This window comes from Malaclemys terrapin, chromosome 7, assembly GCF_027887155.1.
Source record: "Malaclemys terrapin pileata isolate rMalTer1 chromosome 7, rMalTer1.hap1, whole genome shotgun sequence".
NCBI lineage: Eukaryota > Metazoa > Chordata > Testudines > Emydidae > Malaclemys > Malaclemys terrapin.
The window spans coordinates 58757910-58784880 of record NC_071511.1 but is presented as its reverse complement, the minus strand read 5'-3'; the positions used below and the strand labels follow the sequence as shown (position 1 = coordinate 58784880).

At 47.3% G+C, this 26971-nt stretch overlaps 1 protein-coding gene across 1 annotated transcript; it reads left to right on the top strand.

Annotated features, from left to right (window-relative positions):
- The first annotated feature begins 3380 nt into the window (after positions 1–3380).
- LOC128840327 (cytochrome P450 2H1-like) lies at positions 3381–15907 on the top strand. Its single transcript, XM_054034172.1, has 9 exons — positions 3381–3638; positions 5012–5174; positions 5625–5774; positions 9221–9381; positions 10233–10409; positions 11659–11800; positions 12767–12954; positions 14102–14243; positions 15162–15907. Exons 1-9 carry the CDS (start codon positions 3459–3461, stop codon positions 15341–15343), a joined length of 1485 nt encoding a protein of 494 aa, XP_053890147.1. The 5' UTR covers positions 3381–3458; the 3' UTR covers positions 15344–15907.
- Positions 15908–26971: the final 11064 nt, after the last annotated feature.

Sequence of the window (26971 nt, the reverse complement as noted above, 5' to 3'; positions counted from 1 at the left end):
TCAACTACCTGAAAGGAGGGGGGGGAGTTCCAAAAAGGATGGAGTTCTGCTGTTCTTAGTGGTGGCAGATGAGAGAACAAGGAGCAATGGTCTCAAGTTGCATTGGGGGAGGTCCAGGTTGGATATTAGGAAAAACGATTTCACTAGGAGGGTGGTGAAGCACTGGACTGTGTTACCTTGGGAGGTGGTGAAATCTCCATCCTTAGAGGTTTTTAAGGCCCGGCTTGACAAAGCTCTTGTTGGGATGATTTAATTGGGGTTGGTCCTGCTTTGAGCAGGGGGTTGGACTAGATGACCTCCTGAGGTCCCTTCCAACCCTGATATTCTATGATTCTATGATAGTGTCATTCAGTTCCCTTCAAACAGAAAAATACCTCAAAAATCTGCACGCTCCTCCCTTGCAAGAGGAGATCCCTATGGAATGATCCAGCCAAATGGAATTTATGTACTGCTCTCAGATCTGATATGGCTGCTCTAAAGATGTTGGTGGGTGCTAGTTGATATGATAGTTCCTTTTCTTTTTTTCTTTCTCTCATTGGGGTTGAAGGCTTAAAGGGCTATTATCAATTTGTTTCCTATTGCCTTAATTCATGGGAAAGGAGCATCAATATAAAATCTGTCATTTGATTAGTGATTATATGTATATAATTTTTTCTTAGATGGTGCTTCTGTATGGACTAATGTATCAAGGTTCTATTCATCATAGGTGATTACTATGCTGTAGTTGTAACATTTGGCTGTGAGGATCTCCAAGTTTCGTCTGATCTGGTTGCACCTCCTCTGGGTGTGAAGTGTGTGTTTTTGGCCTAACTAAACAGATTCTTCTTTTTGATTGCATGGTACTAATGTGTAGTTCTCTCTCCACTATCTTTTCTGTTTTGTTTTCCAATTTATTTAATTCCTTTTTTTGTCCCCCTCCCAGTACATTCTGATTGCTTGGAATTTCCTTCTCACCGTTGTAGAATATGTACTAGGAAGTGACACCCTGTCTCTGGATGATTTAACTTTGCTGCTCAGATACACAAGAACTGTATGCTGCCCTAGAAAACTTGCAATTTTTTATTTTTTCACAAAGCGACTTTATATTTTCTCTGGTATATTTGAACAACATTGGCTCTGATAATTAAATATGTCTCCTAGAATATAAAAGGTTTTAATAACTCTGTTACAAGAAAAAAATTCATTCAATGGTAAAAAGGAATACTCGTTAGGTACTTCATGCATGCATGGCTGATTTAACTTCACAAGATATGTGGAGATAGGGTAATCCTACGGCCAGAGGCTATAGTATTTTTTTTCTCTGCAGCTCATTTAAAATATTCAGGATTGGACTATTTCTTTGTGTCACAAGACTTGATCGATTCAGTGACTAATTGTGACATTGATACTATTGTATCTGACCATGCTCCTAAACATATGTCTTTTAGGCCCCCAGGATATGCATCCGCAACTAAAATATGGAGTTGAAATACCTCTCTGCTGTTTGGTACATCATTTGTTAACTCCATCCAGCAGGAGTTAGACCTTTTTCTAAAAACAAATGCCGCCACCGCTTCATCGGCTGCCACACTTTGGGAAACCTTCATAGAATCATAGAATCATAGAATATCAGAGTTGGAAGGGACCTCAAGAGGTCATCTAGTCCAACCCCCTGCTCAAAGCAGGACCAATTCCCAGCTAAATCATCCCAGCCAGGGCTCTGTCAAGCCGGGCCTTAAAAACCTCCAAGGAAGGAGACTCCACCACCTCCCTAGGTAACGCATTCCAGTGTTTCACCACCCTCCTAGTGAAATAGTTTTTCCTGATATCCAACCTGGACCTCCCCCACTGCAACTTGAGACCATTGCTCCTTGTTCTGTCATCTGCCACCACTGAGAACAGCCGAGCTCCATCCTCTTTGGAACCCCCCTTCAGGTAGTTGAAGGCTGCTATCAAATCCCCCCTCATTCTTCTCTTCTGGAGACTAAACAATCCCAGTTCTCTCAGCCTCTCCTCATAAGTCATGTGCTCCAGACCCCTAATCATTTTTGTTGCCCTCCGCTGGACTCTTTCCAATTTTTCCACATCCTTCTTGTAGTGTGGGGACCAAAACTGGACACAGTATTCCAGATGAGGCCTCACCAATGTCGAATAAAGGGGAACGATCACGTTCCTCGATCTGCTGGCAATGCCCCTACTTATACAGCCCAAAATGCCGTTAGCCTTCTTGGCAACAAGAGCACACTGTTGACTCATATCCAGCTTCATATCCACTGTGACCCCTAGGTCCTTTTCAGCAGAACTGCTACCTAGCCATTCGGTCCCTAGTCTGTAGCAGTGCATGGGATTCTTCCGTCCTAAGTGCAGGACTCTGCACTTGTCCTTGTTGAACCTCATCAGGTTTTTTTCTGCCCAATCCTCTAATTTGTCTAGGTCCCTCTGTATCCGATCCCTACCCTCTAGTGTATCTACCACGCCTCCTAGTTTAGTGTCATCTGCAAACTTGCTGAGAGTGCAGTCCACACCATCCTCCAGATCATTAATAAAGATATTAAACAAAACCGGCCCCAGGACCGACCCTTGGGGCACTCCACTTGAAACCGGCTGCCAACTAGACATGGAGCCATTGATCACTACCCGTTGAGCCCGTTCATCAGAGGCTGCCTCATCTCTTATGCAACCTTTAAAAAGAAATGGAGATAATATAGAATCGATAGCCTTGCTATGAAATCAACAAACTTCTGTGCCAAAAGGCTGAGTTTGCTTTATTCTGTTTGAAGCAAAACTACTGGGAATCTGTCAAAAAAGCTGGCAAGCTGTTGGCATACAGACTTAAGCAAAAGGCTTTCAGAAATAAGATTGCTGCTGTTCACGATAGTAGCAATAAATTATATTCAACACAGTCAAATATTAATAAACAATTTCTACAGTTTTATCTAAACTATATTTAAGTTTAGATAAAACTTAAGAAGAAATTAGTAAAGAGGCCCTAGATAAATATTTTGGTAGATTGTCTCTGCCACAGATCTCTGACTCTCAGAAGGAACTTTTAGATGCCCCTGCAAGGGGCTCTGTGGGGCTGCTCCTGGCCCACCCCCAGGAAAAAGACCCTGGTGATGGCGGCTCCTGCCCTTCCCTCTGCCAGTTGCAGGCACACTTAGTGCCTGACTCAGGCAGTTTGGAGAGCCTTAGAAGTTTTCACGTGATGATTAATTTTTGTGCTCTGTCACTGAGTACACAAGAGGCAAACACAGATGACCTGCAAACAAAGGTTCAAAGGAGTTCATTCCTAGTTTGTCAATATCCAGTAACCTTTGTTAGCCCTAGATAATCTTGTTGACCCAGAAGAATTGAAAGCTGCAGTTGGCTAATTGCTTGCGCTTGCCATCGTACTTTTGCACCATACAATATATAAAAGGTGGGTTCTGAAATACAAAGTAACCCCCTACCAGAACCCAGAATAATTGCTGCACTCTGCAATGGAACCTCTGGGAGCAACAACTGTTTTCCTGGTGATTTGTGTCTCTTGCCTTCTTTTCTTTTCTGCATGGAGAAAGATGTCTGGAAGCGGGAAGCTGCCGCCTGGCCCTGTTGCTTTTCCCATCATAGGGAACACGCTACAGCTGAATACGAGGAACTTGCCCCAATCTATACATGAGGTAAGGGGGCTTTCTCCTTATCCAGGGCTTTGGCTCAGGTGGGCGTTAAGCAGAGCCTGGGGAAAGAGAACTCTGAAATTTCTGGGGTTTGCACAGTGGCTCAACTCCTCACTTTTAAGGCTGAATATTTTTTCCACAGAAATATTTAATCTTGAATGCTAGATACAACCTGTTCCTGGCAATGTGTTATTTTTTTCATAATGTGTCTTATTCACAGGTAAACCAGAATACGTCCTCTCAGTTGTGCTGTAGCCTGTACAGGTTATCCTGCAGTGGGGAGTGTGGTCTGGTAGGTTAAGCAGGGAAATGGCAGACAGCAGCCTTGGGTTCTGGTCCCAGCTCTACAATAGATTCCACGTATGTGTCTGGGGAAACTGCTGAAGTTCTTTGTGTGTTTCCCACTTGTTAAATTGATCTAATGATACTTGCCTTCTTCACAGGTCAAGGGTAAGGCCTAGACTGTTGCTCTACTCTGTAAAGTTGACATATCCGTCCCAGGTGGAGATCCAGAAAGGACAGTGATAGTAGAAGGGCCCCCCCATCCCCACACACATCCATGATCCAGGGATGAATTGCCTGATGGGAGGACTCAGGTCCAGTGTTCTGATGGATTTACCTTTCCTTGGCACCTGCTCCAGAGAGAAAGTGAGACTGACTCTGTATCCTAGTGGTTAGGCCTAGGCCGCTCGCCGAGGATGTGGGAGACCCACATTCCTTTTCCAATGACTATTCACTTATTGATATGCAATGGCATGGATTCAACAGGAAAGTCCTGCTCCAGAATGACCCATAGTGTGGTGGTTTAGGCCTGAGCACTCTCCAAAGAGAGGGGAGACCTGGAATCAGATCCCTTCTTCACATCAGGTACGAGGGGGAGGGGAATTAAACCCGGCTCTCCCACATCCCAGGTGAGTACCATTCCCACTAAACTAAAAGTGATGGAGGGGGGCAACCTCCTCCTCCTCCTCTTCTGGTGCCTGGTATATGGGGTCTAATCTCTTAGGTGTGATTTAAGACCAGACGAGCTAGGGAGGGCAACATTGCATTGGACGATCCAGCCAGCGCTCGGGCATGTGTTAGGCACTGGCCATAAGGACTGAGGTAGCCACGTGCATGCCCAGCAACAGAAGTTATAAGTGCCTCAGGGAATTCAGGGGTGGAAACTTAGGCACTGAGGGAGGATAGGTGCCTAGAGAGTTAGCTGGGGGTTTTCAGGATCTACATTTTGCATTTAGGTGCCTATATCCCTTTTTGGGTGTAATCCTTAGTGGCAGGAGAGCTCGTTCATCAGTTTGTAATTTGATCCACTCTCATTCTTATTCTTAAATGGATTTAGTAAAAACGTATTGGTCCTTTGTGTTAATCTTTTACAGCTCAGTGCGAAGTACGGCCCGGTTTTCACAATATACTTGGGCTCACTGCGGGTTGTGGTGTTGTATGGACAGGAGGCTGTGAAGGAAGCTCTGATTGATCAAGGGGACGAGTTCAGTGGAAGAGGAAAACTGGCACTGGCTGACAAGCTTGCCAAAGGAACAGGTACATTTCTAACAACTTCAGCATGTAGCGCTGATGTTCTATGTATGTGGAGAACACGACAGAGAAGACAGCTGGTGTTTCACTTAGTCCTGTTCTTTGAAGGATACTAACTTTAGCCACCTATTTATGTCCCAGTGTATTTCTTATCTTTACATGGTACCAGTATATGTACTTTGCTCTAATTACTGTGACAGTTTACACTGCGTTAGAGAACAAAATACAGCCATTGGGCATGGCAACCAGTGGAATTATTTTAAACAGCAATGAGATTAATGTGTGGGATTTTGAGTTACATACACATATCAGTGTAATGTAGTGTCTCCAGTAGAACACACATACAATAATGTTTGTGTTCACGTTGAAACTTTCAATGACCGATATTTCCTTAGGTTAGAAATTTAGCAAATTTAGTCTGCCCCCCCCCTTTCATTCCTGTCCTCCCTTTTCCAGGCATTATATTCAGCAATGGGGAGCGCTGGAAGCAGCTTCGCCGATTTGCCCTCACCACCTTGAGAAACTTTGGGATGGGGAAGAAAAGTGTTGAGGAACGGATCCAGGAGGAAGCCCATTTTCTGGTGGAAAGGCTCAGAAACACACACGGTGGGGATTTGCTGCATGTAATTTGGAAACTGAGTCAGATAAAGTCTCTTCTCTTCCTTTATTTTGTGATATTAACTTTGGTTCAAACACCTTACAACTCAAGCCCAGGGGTGGCCAACCTGAGCCTGAGAAGGAGCCAGAATTTACCAATATACATTGCCAAAGAGCCACAGTAATACGTCAGCAGCCCCTCATCAGCTCCCACCCTCCAGCCCCCAGCGCCTCGCACCTGTCAGCAGCCCTGCCAGTCAGCACCTCCTGCCTGCTGCAATCAGCTGTTTTGCATGCTCAGGAGGCTCTGTGGGGGAGAGGGAAGAGCAAGGGCATGGCAGGCTTGGGGGAAGGACCAGGGGCCTTGGGGGGAAGGTGTGGTGTGGGGCCAGGGCCTGGGGCAGAGCAGGGATTTGAGCAGTGTACACCCCCTGGCACACTGGTAAGTTAGCATCTGTAGCTCCAGGCCTGGAGCCAACACCTATGCAAGGAGCTGCATATTAATCTCTGAAGAGCCGCATGCGGCTCCGGAGCCACAGGTTGGCCACCCCTGCTCAAACCATTAGCTGCACATATAACAATCTGTGTTAATGTAAAGGAAAAATATGTGAGAAAAGTTCCTGAAATGACCTTTTCAGGCTGTTATTTCCCATGTTTTCTACCCTCTGATCTGTGGCCAATGGGCAAATGGAAAATGTTTTCCAGAGTAGGCAGAAGCTAACACAGTGAACCATGTTAGAGTGGATTAGTTTATCTTCAGTGTGTTGGGCTAATAAGACACCCAGGCCCACAGGGCCGGCTCTGGCTTTTTTGCCGCCACAGGCAAAAAAGCCTCTGCGCCCCCCCACCCCCGCACAGCAGGGGAGGGCGCGGGGGGGAGGGTGGCCGGAGCCCCGGGGGGAGGGCGGTAAGCCCTGGCCGGGGCTCCGCTCTCCCTGGCAGCCGGGGGGAGGGCTTCGGGGGGGAGGGCGGCTGGAGCCCTGGGAGGAGGGTGGAGTGCCCGGCCGGGGCTCCACTCTCCCCGGTGGCCAGAGCGCCGGGGGGAGGGCAGCGAGCCCCGGCCGGGGTTCCGCTCTCCCTGGCGGCCAGCCCCGGCTAGGGGGAGGGCGGTGAGCCCCGGCCGGGGCTCCGCTCTCCCCGGCGGCCGGGGGGAGGGCGCCAGGGGGGGAGGGCAGCCGGAGCCCTGGGAGGAGGGCGGAGTGCCCGGCCGGGGCTCCTGTCTCCCCGGCAGCCAGAGCACCGGGGGGAGGGCGGCGAGCCCCAGCCGGGGCTCCGGTCTCCCCGGTGGCCAGAGCGCCGGGGGGAGGGCGGAGTGCCCGGCCGGGGCTCCGGTCTCCCCGGCAACCAGAGCGCTGGGGGGAGGGCAACGAGCCTGGCCGTGGCCCCGCTCTCCCCGGAGCCGGAGCGCTGCACCGCGCTGCCCCCCTCCAGGTGCCGCCCCAAGCACAAGCTTGGTGGGCTGGTGCCTGGAGCCGGCCCTGCAGGCCCACAGCTTCGTTATTTTGATTTTCTTCTCTGCTAGATGTCTGATACAAGTCTGGCACCTACGTTGTATGGGGATGGCCTCCCGAGGAACGTTTGAAATCACGGTGTAAATTTACAGTGCTTTCTAAGTGATGATTATTATTTATTTATTTATTTATTTGTGTTCTATTAGTTTCTAGAGGTCCCAGCCAACACTGGGGCTCCTTTGCCTATAGGTTGTGTTAACAAACAGTTTGAGACAGTCCCTGCCCCAAGCAATGTACATATTAAATACACATGAAAAAGAAAAAGTGGAGAAAGGAAGAATTATTTTCTCTCTTTTAGAGACGGGGAACTGAGACAGAGAGAGATTAAGAGACTTGCCTGAGGTCACACCTGGAAGTTTGTGGCAGAGCTGGGAATTGTCTCCAGATTTCCTGAGACCCAGGCCACTGCTTTAACCACAAGACCATCCTTCCTCTTGCAATATACAGTGCAACATTAAGGGCTAAAATGAAGTTGACTGTCCATCTGGGTGAATTGTGTGTATGAGAGGAGAATGCACAGAGAACCTTCCCCACCCATGATACAGACACAAGAGAGCCACTTTACTGCTATTGCCACTTGTGTATCCTGAGCCAAGGGCAGCTGCTCCTGTAGATAATGACCTAAAACAAATTTGCCTGGGTGAGAGACATGAGCAGGAGTCTGCTGTGAGGCGAGAACACACTGCATGGAGAAAATGCTGCTTCTGGATGTACTCTCTGTGCAATGTGGTCTCAAGTCAGAGGGGTGAAGTCTTGTAGACAATTCCTTTGAATATTGTATAGGTCCCGCTGCATTTCAGGAGTTTGTGATGATGCTACAAGCAATGGCTCAGGTAGAATCCTCTGAATGCAGGATCTTGTTCTGTAAGGGATACTGTCTGTCAGGCCTGTGTACAGAGCCTATGGCACACAGGCAGGTGTCACTCAGAGAGGGACTCATGGTCTCTGGTTAGATCAGAGTGTGTCAGGCAGAGAGCAGCAAAGGAGAAAGAGTGAAAACTGATTCCCAGCAAAATGGGGATAATTATTTAATATAAATGTACAGAGATAGCATTGGGGAAGCCCTCTGTGAAGAATGAGGGAAATATCTGTCTTATTTTTCATGTGCACCTCAGTTTATCTGTGTGATATTATCCTGTACTGAAATAAATGAAAGGAAGCTGAAAGGGGGACACCAAGAGGAAATGAACTAATAGCAAAGATAAGTACGGTCAGAGAGAATGCCAAGGGTAATAATGGAGAAGCTGTTAATTTGAGAACACGCCCAGCATAGCTTCAGTTATTTGGCAAGTATTCTCTTTTGAGACAGAAACTAGCATCCAACAGGGATACTAAAACCTTAAGGATTTTCACCCAAGAAGGAAGGGGGCTGAGTGAGATGGAGGTAACTAGGCTGAATGGAACTTACCAAAGCTTGCAAGGAAAGATTGTTTAGGTAAAAGGAATGTGTGTAGAAGCCTTTATTGTTTCTAGTTTTTGCTCTGTGTTCTGCATACCTTTGGGAGGATAAATAACGCTTTGTTTTGGAGAAGCTGTTTTTGAGTCACTTTGATCCCCCTCTGGTCACAGGTCCCTGGAGGGAAAGGGCTCACGGGTGCCCAGCACAGAGCAGCCTGTCATGCTACCATAGTTGGGAAGTAGTGAGTCTGCTGCCCAGATATCCAGTCCAAGGGTGGCTGGACTGAGGGGTTCCTCCCATTCAGAGAGGGGCAGGAACTCAGGCCTGTCACCTGAGGGGGGCTCTCGAGAGGGACTGAAAGGGGTCTAAAGGCCAGCTTACTCTGGAACTGTGACACCATAACTCACCCTCCCCAATGAATATTAGGGACTGCACTCTTGGCCTGGGGCCAGGACATCCAGAACTTCCCAATAACATCAAAGGATGTGATGCTGTAGGTGAAAGTACTGAATTCAAAACTGGACCCTGGTTTGGTTTTATTGCAGAGCGACCCTTTGACCCCACCATCCCTCTCACCCATGCTGTGTCCAACATCATCTGCTCCATTGTCTTTGGGGACCGGTTTGACTATGACGATCAGAAGTTTCTGACATTAATTAAACTCACAGAGGAAAACAATGAACTCCTTCGTTCTCTCCTGGGACAGGTGTGTTCAGTGGTTTTTCCCACTCTTCTCCTTTATAATGGAGGAAGGGACAAAGATTTCTTTCTTTTACCATTCATTCTCCTTAAACAATTGTTATTTCAGATTCCCTTAATGTTCCTATTCTCCTCACTAGGCTGCAGCTATTACCAATCCCAGCCTCAAACTTGTTTCTGAGGATTATTTAAATTCCCACACAAAACACTTCATTTGCTCAGAATTAAAACATTAGCAATTAAAACATTAGCATCCAAACCATTGCAATTCACATGCCTTAGTATATTCACAATGGGATACCTGTATGTGGTCACATTCCTCACCCGCAAAGCAAACTCCTTTTCATTTCCATTACACAGCCACTCACACATCCCATTGCTGAAAATCTCACCAAATGCACAACAGTCGAACTCAGTCGAAATCAATGGAGTACTGCAGCAGAGAATTTGGCCCCTTCACTCCAACCTGAGGAAGACTAAGATACCTTTTACTTGTAAAGTCTATAATGTTTTATTACTGCCTATGAAAATCTGTAGTCCGAGTTAGGTTTGGGAACTTGAGTGTGATTTTTTTCAAGAAAAGCATGTGAATACTGGGGATGGTTTTATGTTTGAAATAATGGAGATTATTGTAGCGAATAGAACTGAGTGTCACTGCAGTTTACGTGAGGAATATGTGTGTATCGAGTAGAATGAATTAGTGAAGCTGGAGAAGTTCTTTAGAATCCATTTGCACAGGAACGTGCCGCAGAAGTATTGTATCGTGTGCTGTACCTGAGTCAATTGGGCCAATTTAATCAATTGATTATTTGTTGTGTCCAGATAAACCAAGATGTGCTTTTCCTTCCATCATTCTAGCTGTACAATTTTTTCCCAACTCTCATGGATTATATACCTGGGCCTCACCAGGAGTTACTTAAAAATTCAGAGGAGTTGAGAATATTTGTTCTGGAGAGAGTGAAGATGCACAAAGAGTCTCTGGATCTTAGCTGCCCTCGAGACTTCATCGATGCTTTCCTCATCAAAATGGAACAGGTAAGTGAGGGCAGCAGCCCTTCCCCTTTGCTGTGGAGTGGGTTATACCTATAATGGGTATTTATCACTCTGTACAAGACCGAAAGGCAGACCTGATTTCTGCTCCTGGAACTTACATTCTAAAAGCCAAGCCCTGTTCACCTCATTTGTATGAGTAGTGCCGATGATGCCAGTGAGACTACACCAGTGAGTAAGACAAACAGGATTTGTCTCTAAGGGTATGTCCACACTGCAATGAAAGACCCACAGCACAGCCATGGCTGGCCCGGGTCAGCTGACTTGGCCTTGACGGGCTTGGTCTGCATGGTTATAAAATTGCTGTGTAAACATTGGTGCTTGGGCTGCAGCCCAGATTCTGGGCCTCTTCCCTCTTTCTGGGCCTCAGAGCCTGGGCTCCAACCTGAGCCTGTATGTCTACACTGCAATATTATAGCCCCTCAACCTGATCCCCACGAGCTGGAGTCAGCTGATCCAGGCCAGACGTGGTTTTTTTTATTGCAGTGTAGATGTCTTAAAAGGACAGAGCACCCAAACCAGGTATCAAAAGCGTTTGGAAACAGGTAGATTGGCTCTGTTTGTAATCTAGCCATTGAAAGAGTTTTTATTAAGTGGGTGGACAGAGGCACTTTTACTGCTCTGTGTTAGCATCAGTGGAATTAGCAGGAGAAAGCAGTTTCAAATGGCTGCCTATGTCCACACCTACAGACCTAACCTATTACCTGCTTCTTTGGAAACCCCTCCTGCTAATCTCATGTAATATTTTGCAACGACAGCCTATTACGAGTTCTATCAGTGCACTCCTCATTCAACAGGTAGCCAGGCATTTGTGTTTTCAGTGGGTTTTCACTTCTGTTGGAGCATAAAAATTGGTTAGGAACATTTGGTTTCGTTTCTAATTCAAGGTTATCAAGGCAATTAGTGCTGCCCAGGCAAACAAAATAGGAAAGCAAAGGAATCAACAACAACAAGTTCAATGTTAACAGTTAGAAATACAGATGAAAACTAACTTAGTTACTGTAATGTTCCAGTTCTCCTCTTTACAAAAGACCACAGGTTTTCACAGCAATGGCGTAAAGCACCCTGCAGTGCTACTGCAATCTGCAGGGCTGTGGCCCATTTTTTGAAAGGATTTTTATAAAGATACCAAGTGGGTCACAGAGCAGGTAGAAGATGAGGGTTTGGGCCTGTATGAATAGATCCCATACTCTTACAGTCAATGATCAAACAACTATAAGAAGTCTCTCTACAGGAGCAACAGAATGGCCAGTCGGAATTTAACACTGAAAACTTGTTGAGAAGCACAATAGATTTATTCCTTGCTGGAACAGGGACATCAAGCACCACCCTGAGACATGGACTCCTGATTCTTCTGAAATACCCAGAAATAGAAGGTACCACAAAGACACACACAACTTTAAGTCTTAGAGAGATGAGGGGATTACATGGCTCAAGGGACCTCTAATGGGTACAGACCCCTGCCCCTTAAGTCACCAGATCAAATCTGTCTTGGGCTGGAAGTGAGCCATGTCACCACTGTGTGCAGGCTGATTTATGTGAGAGGTGTTTGGGGCTGGGTGTTTTAGTTCAGTTTGTGTAGACAGGTGTCTGCATTCGAAAAGCACCATCACAACTGCCATTACTCAGCCTCCTTATGGGCGGTTTCAGCACAGGGCCTTCAGACTGAGTAGGCCATTATGACTGGATTCCTTTCTCACCTCACGATTCATGTTAAGGCTCACGGGCCAGGGGAAAGTGTATATGTTTGTGTGGGGGAAGCCTGCGGTGCCATTGGCCAGATGGTGCCTGGTTTGTGGGTAACAGGTACCTTTGGATTCCAGGGCTGTCAGACGGGCACCCTCCACTCAGATAAAGGCAAAGCCATTTCATTTTAGGATTTAATCATCTTGTAGGTGTCAGGATTGAGTAAGGGCTTAAATCAAAACTCTGTCAGTGCTAGAGATTTATCAAAACCCAGCTAATATACAGCACTAATTTCCACCTCATCGGCTTCCTCCATGCTCATGTGGATGATTGACTTTGGTGGGGGGAAATTTTAGGCCTCAGTCTCTTGTGTAGCAGTTAGTTATATGCTCTGGCGATAACATCACACTGTGCTCTCTTAACCAGGCATGAGCCATATCACTGCCCTAATAATTACATTATAGGCATTTTGTCCTAGATACCATGTACAGTAGTTTCTGTAACCCAAAACTAACCGTTATATTGTTATAACTTGCTTATATTCCCAACGTGCATCTGCTGAGACGTGTGTATTTCTTACTATGTGACAGAATGGGGGCAAAATTATGGGAATTGTGTTCTTTAGCTTTATTGTTAACCTGTTCATTTGATGACAGAGAAAGTTCATGAAGAGATTGACCGTGTGATTGGCCGAAGCCGAAGCCCCTGCATGGCAGACCGAAGCCAGATGCCTTACACAGATGCTGTGATACACGAGATCCAGAGATTCGTTAACCTTGTCCCGATGGGTGTCCCACATGCAGTGACCAGAGACACTCATTTCAGACAATATGTTATCCCAAAGGTTAGTTCTCAAGGTTTCTCTGAAAAATCCAGTTCTTCTACCTTTTCCTTTTTTCAGTTTTAAATTATTCACAATAGAAATGTTTGCCCTGGTTTGAGCATGACAGGTATTTTCACAATTAACAATAATGCTCCAGTTATTATTGGCATGAAGAAGAACAGAACCCAGCCTTCTGCAGGCTCAACTCTCCTTTTAGAAGAAAAGCTTAGAGCTTAGTTCAAGCTTTTATATGTGGAAAAGATATGAAGCAAGTGTGCAATAGTTTCCCTCTTTTTGGGAGCCTCTTTTGGGAGGGCAATTTCTAAGGGTAGGTCTACACTTACCCGGTAGTTCGGCAGCAAGCAAATCGAACTTCTGGGTTCGACTTATCGCGTCTTGTCTGGACGAGATAAGTCGAACCTGGAAGTGCTCGCCGTCGACTGCGGTACTCCAGCTCGGCGAGAGGAGTATGCGAAGTCGACGGGGGAGCCTGCCTGCCGCGTCTGGACCGAGGTAAGTTCGAACTAAGGTACTTTGAACTTCAGCTACGTTATTCACGTAGCTGAAGTTGCGTACCTTAGTTCGAATTGGGAGGTTAGTGTAGACCTGCCCTAAGATGATTCCATCTCCACCAATCTTTAGACATGCTGAGGTGTTAATATACACCACAACTCGCAGTGACCACGTCCTAGGTTGCTAACTGAATTTCACTTTGAGTTGTATAGGGCTTTTTAGCATTATCACGCTGTTAGTTTAGTTAGTTAGTTAGTTATGGGGAAACTATTGGTGTGATGACTAAACTATAAAGATGAGGGAAACTCAACTGCTTCCAAATAGCAGCTAAGAGATGCACCTAACACTTCTGGATCTTAGCCAGACTTTTCCAAACCTCTTTGATGTAGAAACCAGGGTCGTAATCTAATGGGAGCAGCCTTTCTTATGAAATTCCAGGATCTAGTTGTTCCAGGTAGACTGCAGTTTGGTGGGGTTACCTTTTCTCATGGAATCTGAGTATTTCTAGCCCTGGTTGAAGGCATGAATTTCCAGGGAATGCAAGGAAATGAAGGAAAGAAAAATGTGTCCAACTAATCAGCTCAGTGAATTCTGGAAGCTTTTCGGTTTGAACAGTATCCACTTAAACGTTCTTTATCTGTGTTTACTAAATCAGGGCACCACTATATTCCCTGCTCTGCAGTCAGTCCTAGGTGACAGCAGAGAATTTCCAAAGCCAGAGCAATTTAATCCGGGACATTTCTTGGATGAAAATGGTGCCTTTAAGAAGAGTGACTTCTTCATTCCTTTTTCCGCAGGTAAAAAAAGCCATGTTTATTTCAGATCCCAGACCATTCTCTCTTCTCTTTGTATACTCAAGACAAAGCATTTTCAGACTGTAGTCTGCAGAGCCTTTTCGGGCCATCCCTGAAGCAGAGCCTCTCACAACAGCGAGGCATCTGTCGGTCTCCAGTCTCTTTTTTAACTAATTGAACACGCACTACTTTCCACTCTGCCTGGCAACTTCACATCTTCCTTTATCTGTCTGTGTCAGCCCACTGTGGATGAATTGTGAGTGAATGTGCATGCAAAAGGAAAATTGAAGGGAGTAATATGCAACAGGGCAGAAGCCTTCTGCATGGTCACCTAGAGAGAGAGATCAGTAGAAGCTGCTTAGCTTCTCAACTTTCAATCAGTGAAGATCCCGACACTCTGTTAATAAACCCTGTATGCTGTTCTCCTCCATTCTGCTACTCGGTATGCCTGCACCTCGCTATCTATTCATTCCGCCTTCCACTCAAGAACCACTGTGTCATTTCCACCTTAAACATATTAACTGGCTCAGGACCTGCATTAACTATTCCTCAAACCCCAGATCTGCCCACCCCTCTCCACATGTTGGTATTTTAAAAGCTACTTATTCTATGGAACTCAGCCTTTAAAATGATCTGTGAGTGGCGGCTTAAGCCCCCAAATAATATAAAACTTAATCCTGCCTTGAGTGCAGGGGACTGGACCAGATGACCTCTCAAAGTCCCTTCCAGTTCTATGATTCTATGAAATGCTTTTATACTTTCTTGAACTCTGAGAGACGGCCATTATCCTCCATGTAGTTACCCTGAATCACTCTGTGCATCTAATTTTAATCTGGAGGTTTACTTCCATTGTAACAATATTTAACATATGTTGCAAAGAAAGATCTCCTGCATCTCCTCAATATTCCTTTTTCATTGCAGGGAAGCGGATTTGCGTGGGAGAGGGTCTGGCTCGGATGGAGATATTTTTGATACTGACAATGATTTTGCAGAATTTTACCTTGAAATCTCCCATTGACCCCAAGGACATTGATATAACTCCACTACCAAGTGTAGTGGTAAATTCACCAAAACCATTCCAGCTCTGTGTTTTGCCTCGATAAAGACCATGAAAAGTCATCTCAATATCCTACACCAGTAGTGAATTTGATTATCTATGATCCTGGACTCATTAGTACAGTGACAGAAATGAACTCAATGTCTTGAAACAGAAAGTTAAATAATCTGGCTTTTTAAGTAACTGTGATTTAACAAAATTAAGTGCAATGCCAAAAAAAAAAAAAAAAAAATAACTAAGGCATATACAATAACCCAGCAATATTCTGAGACTGGCTCAGGTATGAATCTGTTCCTGACATAAGCTGGTTATGTTTTCAGTTCATTTGTGGGGCAGACGACAACAATGGAAACTTCTTTTGACAGCCATAAATGCTGCTTTATTTACAAGGGGCTAGTAACAGTTTCCACTCTTGAGGTCTGATCAGCTAATCAGAGTAAATTGTAGTGATGTAATGCTTATGATTGGACAGCTTGCTTTGATGTGGGGAGTTTCTGTGGCATTGGACTGAACTAGAGTCCTCCCTTCCCTGTTCATTCATGTAATTTCAATTTAGCTCAGTGGAATTAAACTTTCACTTAATAAAGATTCTTCTTATTTCTCCAGCTCACCTCCATGCTCCTATATATTTATTTAATTAACTTATTTATTGTAGCTATATGACACATTGCAGGTCAGGGACCGAGCTGGGTTGATGGTGCCTAGGGCAAGAGAAGTTGTGCAATTGTCTATCTTTAGCCTGTTGATCAGATACCCTATGCTAGGGACGGTTACACCTACAGGCGTCACATATACATCACCCTTAGGAGACAACGTTAGAAGCTCCCAATCTGTGTGCTTCCCTCTCCTCTCCCTTTTTTTCTCCTTCCACCTCTCAGTATCAAGTCATGTACTCCGTTGCCTCTGTACCTGGAGGGACTCCCTCCCTGTCTTCATTCACCAAGGTCCTTCTCTGCTCCAACAAATCTCTCCTTGAAAACCAACCCTCCCCTTTGCTTTGCCTCACCTCATCAGTCATCCTCCACCTCCTGGTAGCTGCCAGGTGTGTGTAGCTCCTTGTGTGACATTTCACACTGGTGACATGAAATCCCTCAAATAGTGGGAGCAGTAGTTGTGAGGCAGGCATGGATCCTTCTTTCCTTAAAATCTACAATGTCTGTTCCCCTACTTTGTTTGATTTCTGCTGTTGGTGAGACCTTGGGGTCTTCTTACCCTCCAGGGGTGTGCCAGTTCTCAGAAGGAGAGGGGTGCGTTTGTATATAATTAGCAAGTTAAAAGGAAAAAAAAGTGAATGCAACCCAAGCCTTGTAGAATATCCATATTATAACAGGAAAGTGAATTTCACTTTTGTGAAAAATTTCAAGGTTTGGGGAAATTTTCTTATCCTGAATTGGTACAAAAAGCCAAAAGTTTGGCAAAATTCATAGACATTAAATTACGCAATCTTTTGTTTTGGAAACACCAAAATATTCCTGCAATGGAAACATTTTAGTATTTCTGACGTGAAATATGCTCCCCTGGCTCGTGGGCTGCTCAGAAGAAGCTGGGGAGCCATGGAATTTGGGAGCCTGGTTTCCATGGAGCCATGACCCTAGAGCCCTGGCCCTGCAGCAATCCTCCAAGTGGACTGACAAAGAGCTGGAAACCCTGGCTGCCAAGCTCCTTGCCAGGTGGGCTTCTGAGGAGCCAGGGATACTGGCAGCCCAGGAGCCCTGGCAGTTTGCCAGTTAGATTGCCAAGGAGCCAGGTGGGCAGGTGAATTGGCAGGGAACTAGGCAGAGATGTCATAATTGACATGTTCCTGTGAAATGTTCCACTGTTGATTAATTGGCATTTTCAATTAATTGGCCACCCCATATGAGCTCTGAGCAGGGATCTATGGACCAGGAGGGGCCTATTAACCTTAGATGCTGCATCTGAAGGGGAACCAGGAAGTGATATGGCCCAATGGCAGGTGAATCTCAGCTGGGAGAGGAGTTGGCCTCGGAGTGTAAAACCAGTGAAAGCACAAATAGGCTGCAGGGAGGAGGGCTGCAGTCACTCCCTAGAGGGAAAAGGAGTTGGCAGGTCCAAGGAGGAAAACCATGGAGGGCAGTAATCCTTGGGTTCTGCCTTGGACTGGGGAGTCTGACAAGAGGCCTAGAGCAGTGAAGTAGCTACAGGACATGGAGGAAACTCTGGTGGTAAACTCAGAAATAGGCAATGGGGTAGGAAGGAGCACAAGGAAACAATAACTGGAGATCAGCCTGATCAGATCTGGCTTGCTAGTCATAGGGTCCGGGGGCTGGAACTTGGTTTAGCAGGCAGGCCTTGGGTTCCCCTACCAGACACTGGCAAAGTGGCACAGGACCTGGAGTTGGAACAGAAGACTGCCTGAGATGGCATAGGGACAGCTTGTCCGATGGGATTTTGTCACGCTGGAAGAGGAAGACAATATAGAGACCAATTTGGAGGGCCGAGTCACGAAGAGGGAGTACCCTGAGTCAGAGAGACGGAGGGGGATGGGGTCCAAAGCATGAGCAACTGACAGAAGGCAGTGCTAGACAGGGTGAGAGCTAATTGCAGTGCTTAATTTGTAATGAAATAGGTGCCAGGGTTCAAGCAATTTTTTTACTTTCATAACTGACACAGCAAGGCCAAAGGTGCCAGGGCTATGAACTGCCAAGCCTAGACTTGTCAGGGCTCAGCCCTGGCAAGCCCTGGCACAAAGTAAGCACAGGCTAATTCCCACACATAGCCAAAAGGAGGCGCACTTCAGTGAGTAGACCACTTTATATATGTCATTATAGGCATAAAATATACTGTTTCCATGTGAATTATTGTGGGTCCTGCACGACCCCCCGTCTCTGTTTAACTGTACCCTGTTGTTGTTAAGTGCTGAAGGCTGGAAGGTTGTTGCCTCGGTAACGCTATTCAGGCTGCTCCACGTCAATGTTACTAGTATTAACAGGTAGTGCAGCATGTTAATTTAGCCAACCTCAATATTACTCATAAAGAAAGACCTCAGGCACTGTTTGGTGACAAAGGCCCTTGGCCAGGTTTTTGCCCTAAAAGCACTGTCCTAGTGCCCTGGATCCATGGTTACAGGTTCACAAACACATGAGTGTCCAGAGGCAAGGAGTGGCTTAGTCAGCAGTGGGACTTTCTGCTGTTCCCACAGGCCACACACAGGGTCAAGGTGAGGTACCCCAACATTTATAGACTGAGGCAAACAACTGGGATACACAACTTGTGTACTACCGTACGTATTTCATGACATCTGTTTGTTCCTGATATTTTGGACAAAACATCCCTCTTCATTGTTCTGTCAGACCACCTGATCCTCTACTAGATTGAGGTGTATCTGTACTAGTCTTCTGAAAAGTATTTATGTAAATAAGTAGTTTGGTGTAATTGTGGCAAGACCAGGCGTGCTCTGGTTCACAGCCTTTGGGTCAGGCCTTCAGTCTTGCACCAGGCTCAGTGCTCCAGGCTCTCTCTCTCTACTACAAATGTTGTCATTGTCATAGCAATATAAGAGTACGATATCCATTATTTAGAAAAATGCTTTCACTCGTACTCTAATCGTGTTCTTCTGGCTCTGGACCATTCCATCTGCTTTCATGTCTGTCCTGCCGTCTTTGTTCTGCCTCTTTTCTGAACATCCTTGTACTCCTTGGTGTGGCTGATTTCCAGAGGTTTCTTGGGGACCTGTAGTTGCAGTGCCTTTATTCCCATTCCGTCTGTTGTTCCTGAATGATTCACCTTTTCTCATTTCCCCTCCACCACCCCGCCCATGTCAGAGATTCTAGTCTGATCACCTGCATAACAGACAAAAAGACAACTTTCCCCAAAAGAATTCCAAGAGCAGATTGTTTAGAGCATGAGAACTGGACACAATATTCCAGCAGTGGTTACACCAGTGCCAAAATATAGAGGAAACATACACTCTCTGCTCCTACTTGAGATTCCCCAGGTCAGAGAGTCTTCACTATGGGGTTCCTCGTTTCCTTGCAAACAGGGGTGTAACAAAGCAGCCTTTGGTGGGACACTACTGAGAGTATCAGGGGGTAGCCGTGTTAGTCTGTATCTACAAAAACAACAAGGAGTCTGGTGGCACCTTAAAGACTAACAGATTTATTTGGGCATAAGTTTCGTGAGTAAAAACCTCACTTCTTCGGATGCATCCGAAGAAGTGAGGTTTTTACTCACGAAAGCTTATGCCCAAATAAATCTGTTAGTCTTTAAGGTGCCACCAGACTCCTTGTTGTTTTTACTGAGAGTATCAATTCAGGACAAATTGCTTAGAGCAGGGCAGTCACAGCGCAAGGCTGAGGGTCCTTTACTTCCAAGGCACACCAAACCATCCAAACAGAGAGGACATTGTTTTCACCCCACTGGGTAACCAGAAGTCATCAAGCAATTCCCTCAGGGTATGTCTACACTACGAAATTAGGTCGAATTAATAGAAGCCGGTTTTATAGAAATCGGTTGTATACAGCCGATTTTGTGTGTCCCCACATAAAATGCTCTAAGTGCTCTAGTCGGCGGACCGCGTCCACAGTACCGAGGCTAGCGTCGACTTCCGGAGCATTGCACTATGGGTAGCTATCCCACAGTTCCCGCAGTCTCTGCCACCCATTGGAATTTTGGGTTGAGATCCCAGTGCCCGAATGATGCAAAACAGTGTCGCGGGAGGTTCTGGGTACATGTCGTCAGGCCCCTCCCCCTCCGTCAGAGCAACGGCAGACAATAAATTCGCGCCTTTTTACCTGGGTTACCTGTGCAGACAACATACCACGCCAAGCATGGAGCCCGCTCAGCTCAGCTCACCATCACCATATGTCCTCTGGGTGCCGGCAGACGTGGGACTGCATTGCTACACAGCAGCAGCTAACTGCCTTTTGGTGGTAGACGGTGCAGCATGACTGGTAGCCTTCATCGGCAATCTGGGTGCTGGCAGCTGTGGGGCTGGCAGCCGTAGGGCTGCATTGCACCAGCCCCTTGCCTTTTGCCTTTTGGCAGTAGATGGTGTATTACGACTGGTAACCGTCCTATTACAAGTTGGATCATCGCACATTAGCAGAGTCTTCCCTGAGCAGCAGATCGTGCAATAGGCCTGAAGGCCATCGTCATCATACAGGAAAAATGTGGCTATCAGTCTTAGTACACTAACTGCCAAGCGCCCAGTATTTGCTGCCAAGCACCCAGAAGATGCCGAGGGCTATAAGTCATGCTGCACCGTCGTCTTAAGATGTAAAAAATAGATTTGTTCTGTATTCATATGCTTCCCCCTCCCTCTGTCAAATCAACGGCCTGCTAAATCCAGGGTTTTCAGTTTAATCGTTGGGGAGAACCATTCTGTGTGACAGTTGTTTGTGTTTCTCCCTGATGCACAGCCACCTTTCTTGATTTTAATTCCCTGTACCTGTACGTCATGTCGTCACTCGGCCCGCCCTCCCTCCCTCCTTCCCCTGGTCTGTCAGATACTAGTTTTGCGCCTTTTTTCAGACCAGGCGCCATAGCTAGCACTGGGATCATGGAGCCCGCTCAGATCACCGCGGCAATTATGAGCACTATGAACACCACGCGCATTGTCCTGGAGTATATGCAGAGCCAGGACATGCCAAGGCGAAACCCGGACCAGCCGAGGAGGCGATTGCAGCGCGGCGAAGAGAGTGATGAGGAAATTGACATGGCCATAGACCTCCCACAAGGCACAGGCCCCAGCAATGTGGAAATCATGGTGTTACTGGGGCAGGTTCATGCCGTGGAATGCCGATTCTGGGCACAGGAAACAAGCACAGACTGGTGGGACCGCATCGTGCTGCAGGTGTGGGACGATTCCCAGTGGCTGCGAAACTTTCGCATGAGTAAGGGCACTTTCATGGAACTTTGTGACTTGCTTTCCCCTGCCCTGAAGCACCAGAATACCAGGATGAGAGCAGCCCTCACAGTTGAGAAGCAAGTGGCGATAGCCCTGTGGAAGCTTGCAACGCCAGACAGCTACCGGTCAGTCGGGAATCAATTTGGAGTGGGCAAATCTACTGTGGGGGCTGCTGTGATCCAATTTGCCAGGGCAATGAAAGACCTGGTGATATCCAGGGTAATGACTCTGGGCAACGTGCAGGCAATAGTGGATGGTTTTGCTGAAATGGGATTCCCAAACTGTGGTGGGGCCATAGACGGAACCCATATCCCTATCTTGGCACCAGAGCACCAAGCCACCGAGTACATAAACTGCAAGGGGTACTTTTCAATGCTGCTGCAAGCCCTGGTGGATCACAAGGGACGTTTCACCAACATCAACGTGGGATGGCCAGGAAAGGTACATGATGCTCGCGTCTTCAGGCACTCTGGTCTGTTTCGAAAGCTGGAGGAAGGGACTTTCTTCCTGGACCAGAAAGTAACCATTGGGGATGTTGAAATGCCTATCGTGATCCTTGGGGACCCAGCCTACCCCTTAATGCCATGGCTCATGAAGCCGTACACAGGCAGCCTGGACAGTAGTCAGGACCTGTTCAACTACAGGCTGAGCAAGTGCCAAATGGTGGTGGAATGAGCATTTGGACGTTTAAAAGCGCGCTGGCACAGCTTACTGACTCACTTAGACCTCAGCGAAAAGAATATCCCCATTGTTATTGCTGCTTGCTGTGCGCTCCACAATATCTGTGAGAGTAAGGGGGAGACATTTATGGCGGGGTGGGAGGTTGAGGCAACTCACCTGGCCGCTGATTACGTGCAGCCAGACACCAGGGCGGTTAGAGGAGCACAGCAGGGCGTGGTGCGCATCAGAGAAGCTTTGAAAACAAGTTTTGTGACTGGCCAGGCTACGGTGTGAAACTTCTGTTTGTTTCTCCTTGATGAACCCTCCGCCCCCTCCCCCACCCGGTTCACTCTACTTCCCTGTAAACCAACCACCCCACCCTCCCCTCCCCACTTCGAGCACCGCTTGCAGAGGCAATAAAGTCATTGTTATTTCACATTCATGCATTCTTTATTAATTCCTCACACAAGTAGGGGGATAATTGCCAAGGTAGCCTGGGATGGGTGGGGGAGGAGGGATGGAAAAGGACACACTGCATTTTAAAACTTTAACTCTTATTGAAGGCCAGCCTTCTGATGCTTGGGCAATCATCTGGGCTGTTACTCTGAAACTTGTCATCTGGGGTGGAGTGACTGGGTGGCCGGAGGCCCCCCACCGTGTTCTTGGGCGTCTGGGTGAGGAGGCTATGGAACTTGGGGAGGAGGGCTGTTGGTTACACAGGGGCTGTAGTGGCAGACTCTACTCCTGCTGCCTTTCCTGCAGCTCAACCATATGCTGGAGCATATCAGTTTGATGCTCCAGCAGACGGAGCATTGACTCTTGCCGTCTGTCTGCAAGCTGACGCCACCTATCATCTTCAGCCTGCCACTTGCTTTTTTCATACCGCCATTCAGCCTGCCACCTCTCCTCTCGTTCATATTGTGCTTTTCTCATGTCTGACATTGACTGCCTCCACGCATTCTGCTGTGCTCTATCAGCGTGGGAGGACATCTGGAGCTCCGTGAACATATCGTCCCGCGTCCTCCGTTTTCTCTTTCTAATGTTCACTAGCCTCTGTGAAGGAGAAACATTTGCAGCTGGTGGAGGAGAAGGGAGAGGTGGTTAAAAAAGACACATTTTAGAGAACAATGGGTACAATCTTTTGTTACAAGGTTGCATTTTTCCTCTTATAGTGAGGGCCTGCCGGGTTGGTATGAGAGATCACTCACGCAGTGCCAGGCAACAGATTTCGGCTTGCAGGCAGCCATGGTAACATGTGGGAATGGTTTCAAACAGCAGCGCCCTCATTTCCCATATCAAGGATGAATTGGGTTGGCCATTTAAAATGGGTTTTCAATGTAAAAGGAGGGGCTGCGGTTTCCGGGTTAACATGCAGCACAAACCCAACTAAACCACCCCCCCCAAACAATTCTCTGGGATGATCACTTCACCCCTCCCCCCACTGCGTGGCTAACAGCGGGGAACATTTCTGTTCAGAAGAGCAGGAACGGGCACCTCTGAATGTCTCCTTAATAAAATCACCCCATTTCAACCAGGTGACCGTGAATGATATCACTCTCCTGAGGATAACAAAGAGAGATAAGGAATGGATGTTGTTTGCATGCCAGCAAACACCGGGTCCATACGCTGCCATGCTTTGTTATGCAATAATTCCAGACTACGTGCTACTGGCCTGGCGTGGTAAAGTGTCCTACCATGGCGGACAGGATAAGGCAGCCCTCCCCAGAAACCTTTTGCAAAGGCTTTGGGAGTACATCAAGGAGAGCTTTCTGGAGATGTCCCTGGAGAATTTCCGCTCCATCCCCATACACGTTAACAGACTTTTCCAGTAGCTGTACTGGCCGCGATTGCCAGGGCAAATTAATCATTAATCATTAAACACGCTTGCTTTTAAACCATGTGTAATATTTACAAAGGTACACTCACCAGAGGTCCCCTGTGTGCCCTCAGGGTCTTGGGTGAGTTCGGGGGTTACTGGTTCCAGGTCCAGGGTGACAAACATATCCTGGCTGTTGGGGAAACCGGTTTCTCCGCTTCCTTGCTGCTGTGAGCTACCTACATTACCTCCATCCTCATCTTCCTTGTTCCCCGAACCCTCTTCCCTGTGTGTTTCTCCATTGACAGAGTCATAGCACACGGTTGGGGTAGTGGTGGCTGCACCCCCTAGAATGGCATGCAGCTCCGCATAGAAGCGGCAAATTTGCGGCTCTGCCCCGGACCTTCCATTTGCTTCTCTGGCTTTGTGGTAGGCTTGCCGTAGCTCCTTAATTTTCACGTGGCACTGCTGTGTGTCCCTGTTATGGCCTCAGTCCTTCATGGCCTTGGAGACCTTTTCTAATACTTTGCCATTTCTTTTATTGCTACGGAGTTCAGCTAACACTGATTCATCTCCCCATATGGCGAGCAGATCCCGTACCTCCCGTTCGGTCCATGCTGGAGCTCTTTTGCGATCCTGGGACTCCATCACGGTTACCTGTGCTGATGAGCTCTGCGTGGTTACCTGTGCTCTCCACACTGGGCAAACAGGAAATGAAATTCAAACGTTCGCGGGTCTTTTTCTGTCTACCTGGTCAGTGCATCTGAGTTGAGAGTGCTGTCCAGAGCGGTCACAATGAAGCACTGTGGGATAGCTCCCGGAGGCCAATAACGTTGAATTCCGTCCACACTACCCCAATTCCGACCCGCTAAGGCCGATTTTATCGCTAATCCCCTCGTCGGAGGTGGAGTAAAGAAACCGGTTTAAAGGGCCCTTTAAGTTGAAAGAAAGGGCTTCGTCGTGTGAACGTGTCCAGGCTTAATTCGATTTAATGCTGCTAAAGTCGACCTAAACTCGTAGTGTAGACCAGGCCTTAGAGAAATGGAGGCAGAGTTAAGGTTGCTTGGTGATATTAAACATTAGCCACAGAGTGGGAGACTGTATCCTGGAAAGCAGTTATTGTTAAAAGGATTTAGGAGTCACAGTGGCCAAACCACTCAACACAAGCTCCCAGTGGGACACTGTGGCATAAAGGTCTTGTGTGGTCCTCCAGTGTATAAACGGGAGCAGTGAATAGGAATAGGGGTATGATTTTGCCTCTGTGTAAGGCATTGGGATACTGTGTACTTGTCTGGTAGCCACATTTTTAAAAGGATGTTGAAAAATTGGAGAAAAGAGTCACAAAAATGATTCAACAGCTGAAGAAAATTCCTTACAGTGAGCTCCTTGAAAAGCTCATTCTGTTTAGCTCCTCAAAATGAAGACTGAGAGGTGACTTGATTATATGGAATAAACACCTTCAAGGGGAGAAAATAGCGGCTATTAGAAGACTATTTATTATAGAGGGGAAAGGCAGAACAAGACCCAGTGACAGGGAAATGAAGCCAGACAAAGTCAAATTAGAACGAAGCATGTTTTTAATACTGAGAGTGATTAACCACTGAACAGACTACCAAGTGGTGAATTGTCCATCTCTTGAGGTCTTCACATTGAGATGCGGTGCCTTTCCGGAAGATCTGGTTTTTGGTTATACCCAGGACGTCAGAATAGAGGATCTAGATTCTTCTGCCTGAAAATCTATAACTCAATGTTAGCTCTGCATTTCAAAACTTTGAAACCACTGGTTTTCTTTTAAGCTCCACTCTGACCTGAGGAGTTGGTCCCTTCACATCCTGTTTCAATAACTTCTCGTGGACCCTGATCCAAATTCCACTGAAATAAATGGCAATATTTCCACTGACTTCCAGGTCACATCAAGTCTTGAATCTCAGTGTCTTAATGTTTCAGTTTGAAACCAAGAATTGTACAGGTTCAAAATAAGGGGGAGGGGAGGGTTACAACATTTTTTAAAGGTTAACCCAGGGGTCGGCAACCTTTCAGAAGTGGTGTGCCGAGTCTTCATTTTTTCACTCTAATTTAAGGTTTCACGTGCCAGTAATACATTTTAACGTTTTTAGAAGGTCTCTTTCTATAAGTCTATAATATATAACTAAACTATTGTTGTATGTAAAGTAAATAAGGTTTTTAAAATATTTAAGTAGCTTAATTTAAAATTAAATTAAAATGCAGAGCCCCCTGGACTGGTGGCCAGGACCCGGGCAGTGTGAGTGCCACTGAAAATCAGCTCACATGCCGCCTTTGGCACGCATGCCATTGGTTGCCTACCCCTGGGTTAACCAGACTTTGTGAAATCTCCAAAAAGGTTCAGGATTCGGTTTGAATTTTTATCAAAAATTCAGCTTGGAGTTTTTCTTAAGTGTCTGCTGCTCATCGATCTATATGCTAAATCCTGGAGAGCAACATGAAAAGGAATCATCATTGTATGTGTATAATGTTCCAGCTGGCACCAAGCCAATGAGAAACGTTTAACCCGATGGGTGCAGAGAGAATAGGGTGACCAGACGTCCCGATTTTTGCTTCTTTGTCCCGTGTCCCGACCGATGTTTGGTTGGGACACTGGACAAAAAAGAAATGTTGCGCTCTGCCCCGGCTCCGCCCCCTTCCCCCATTGGCTACCTCCCCAAATCCCCGCCCTGGCCCCGCCTCTTCCCCAACCACGCAGCATTCCTCCTCCCTCCCAGGCTTGCAGCATGGCGGCGCAAGCCTGGGAGGGAGGGGATGGTGGCGGTGCCTGGATCCTGGAGCTGGTGAGTCAGCTCCGGCACCCGGGCACCCGGCAGGCAAAGGGGGGCTGGCAAGGGAGGGAGACGGGGAGCTCAGCTTTGAGCCTTCCGCCACGACAGAGGGCTCCTGCCCGGGCCACTGCACCCGGGGCCGGGAGTGCAGCCTGGAGGCTGCTCCAGCCCTGCAGCCCGTGGGGTAGCGCGGTGGGTGCGGGCGGGGGCAGCGTGGAGCGGGCAGGGGCCGGTTGGGTGGCGTGGGCCAAATCCCTGCTGCTGCCAGGGAGCCCTGTGCCTCTCCCTCCCGCTCGCGGCTGCGGCTCCTTCCCGGCGGGACGCGCCCCCCAGCCTGCCCCAGCCACATGGGGCACGCATCCAGCTGCTCGTTCCCGGCGGGAGGGAGAGTAGGCACAGGGGACGCGCGCAGCATGTGGCCGGGGTGGCGGGAGGCGCGTCCCGCCGGGAAGGAGCCACAGCCGGGAGCGGGAGGGAGAGGCGCGGGGCTCCCTGGCAGCAGTGGGGATTCGGCCCCTGCCGCCCACCCAGCTCCTG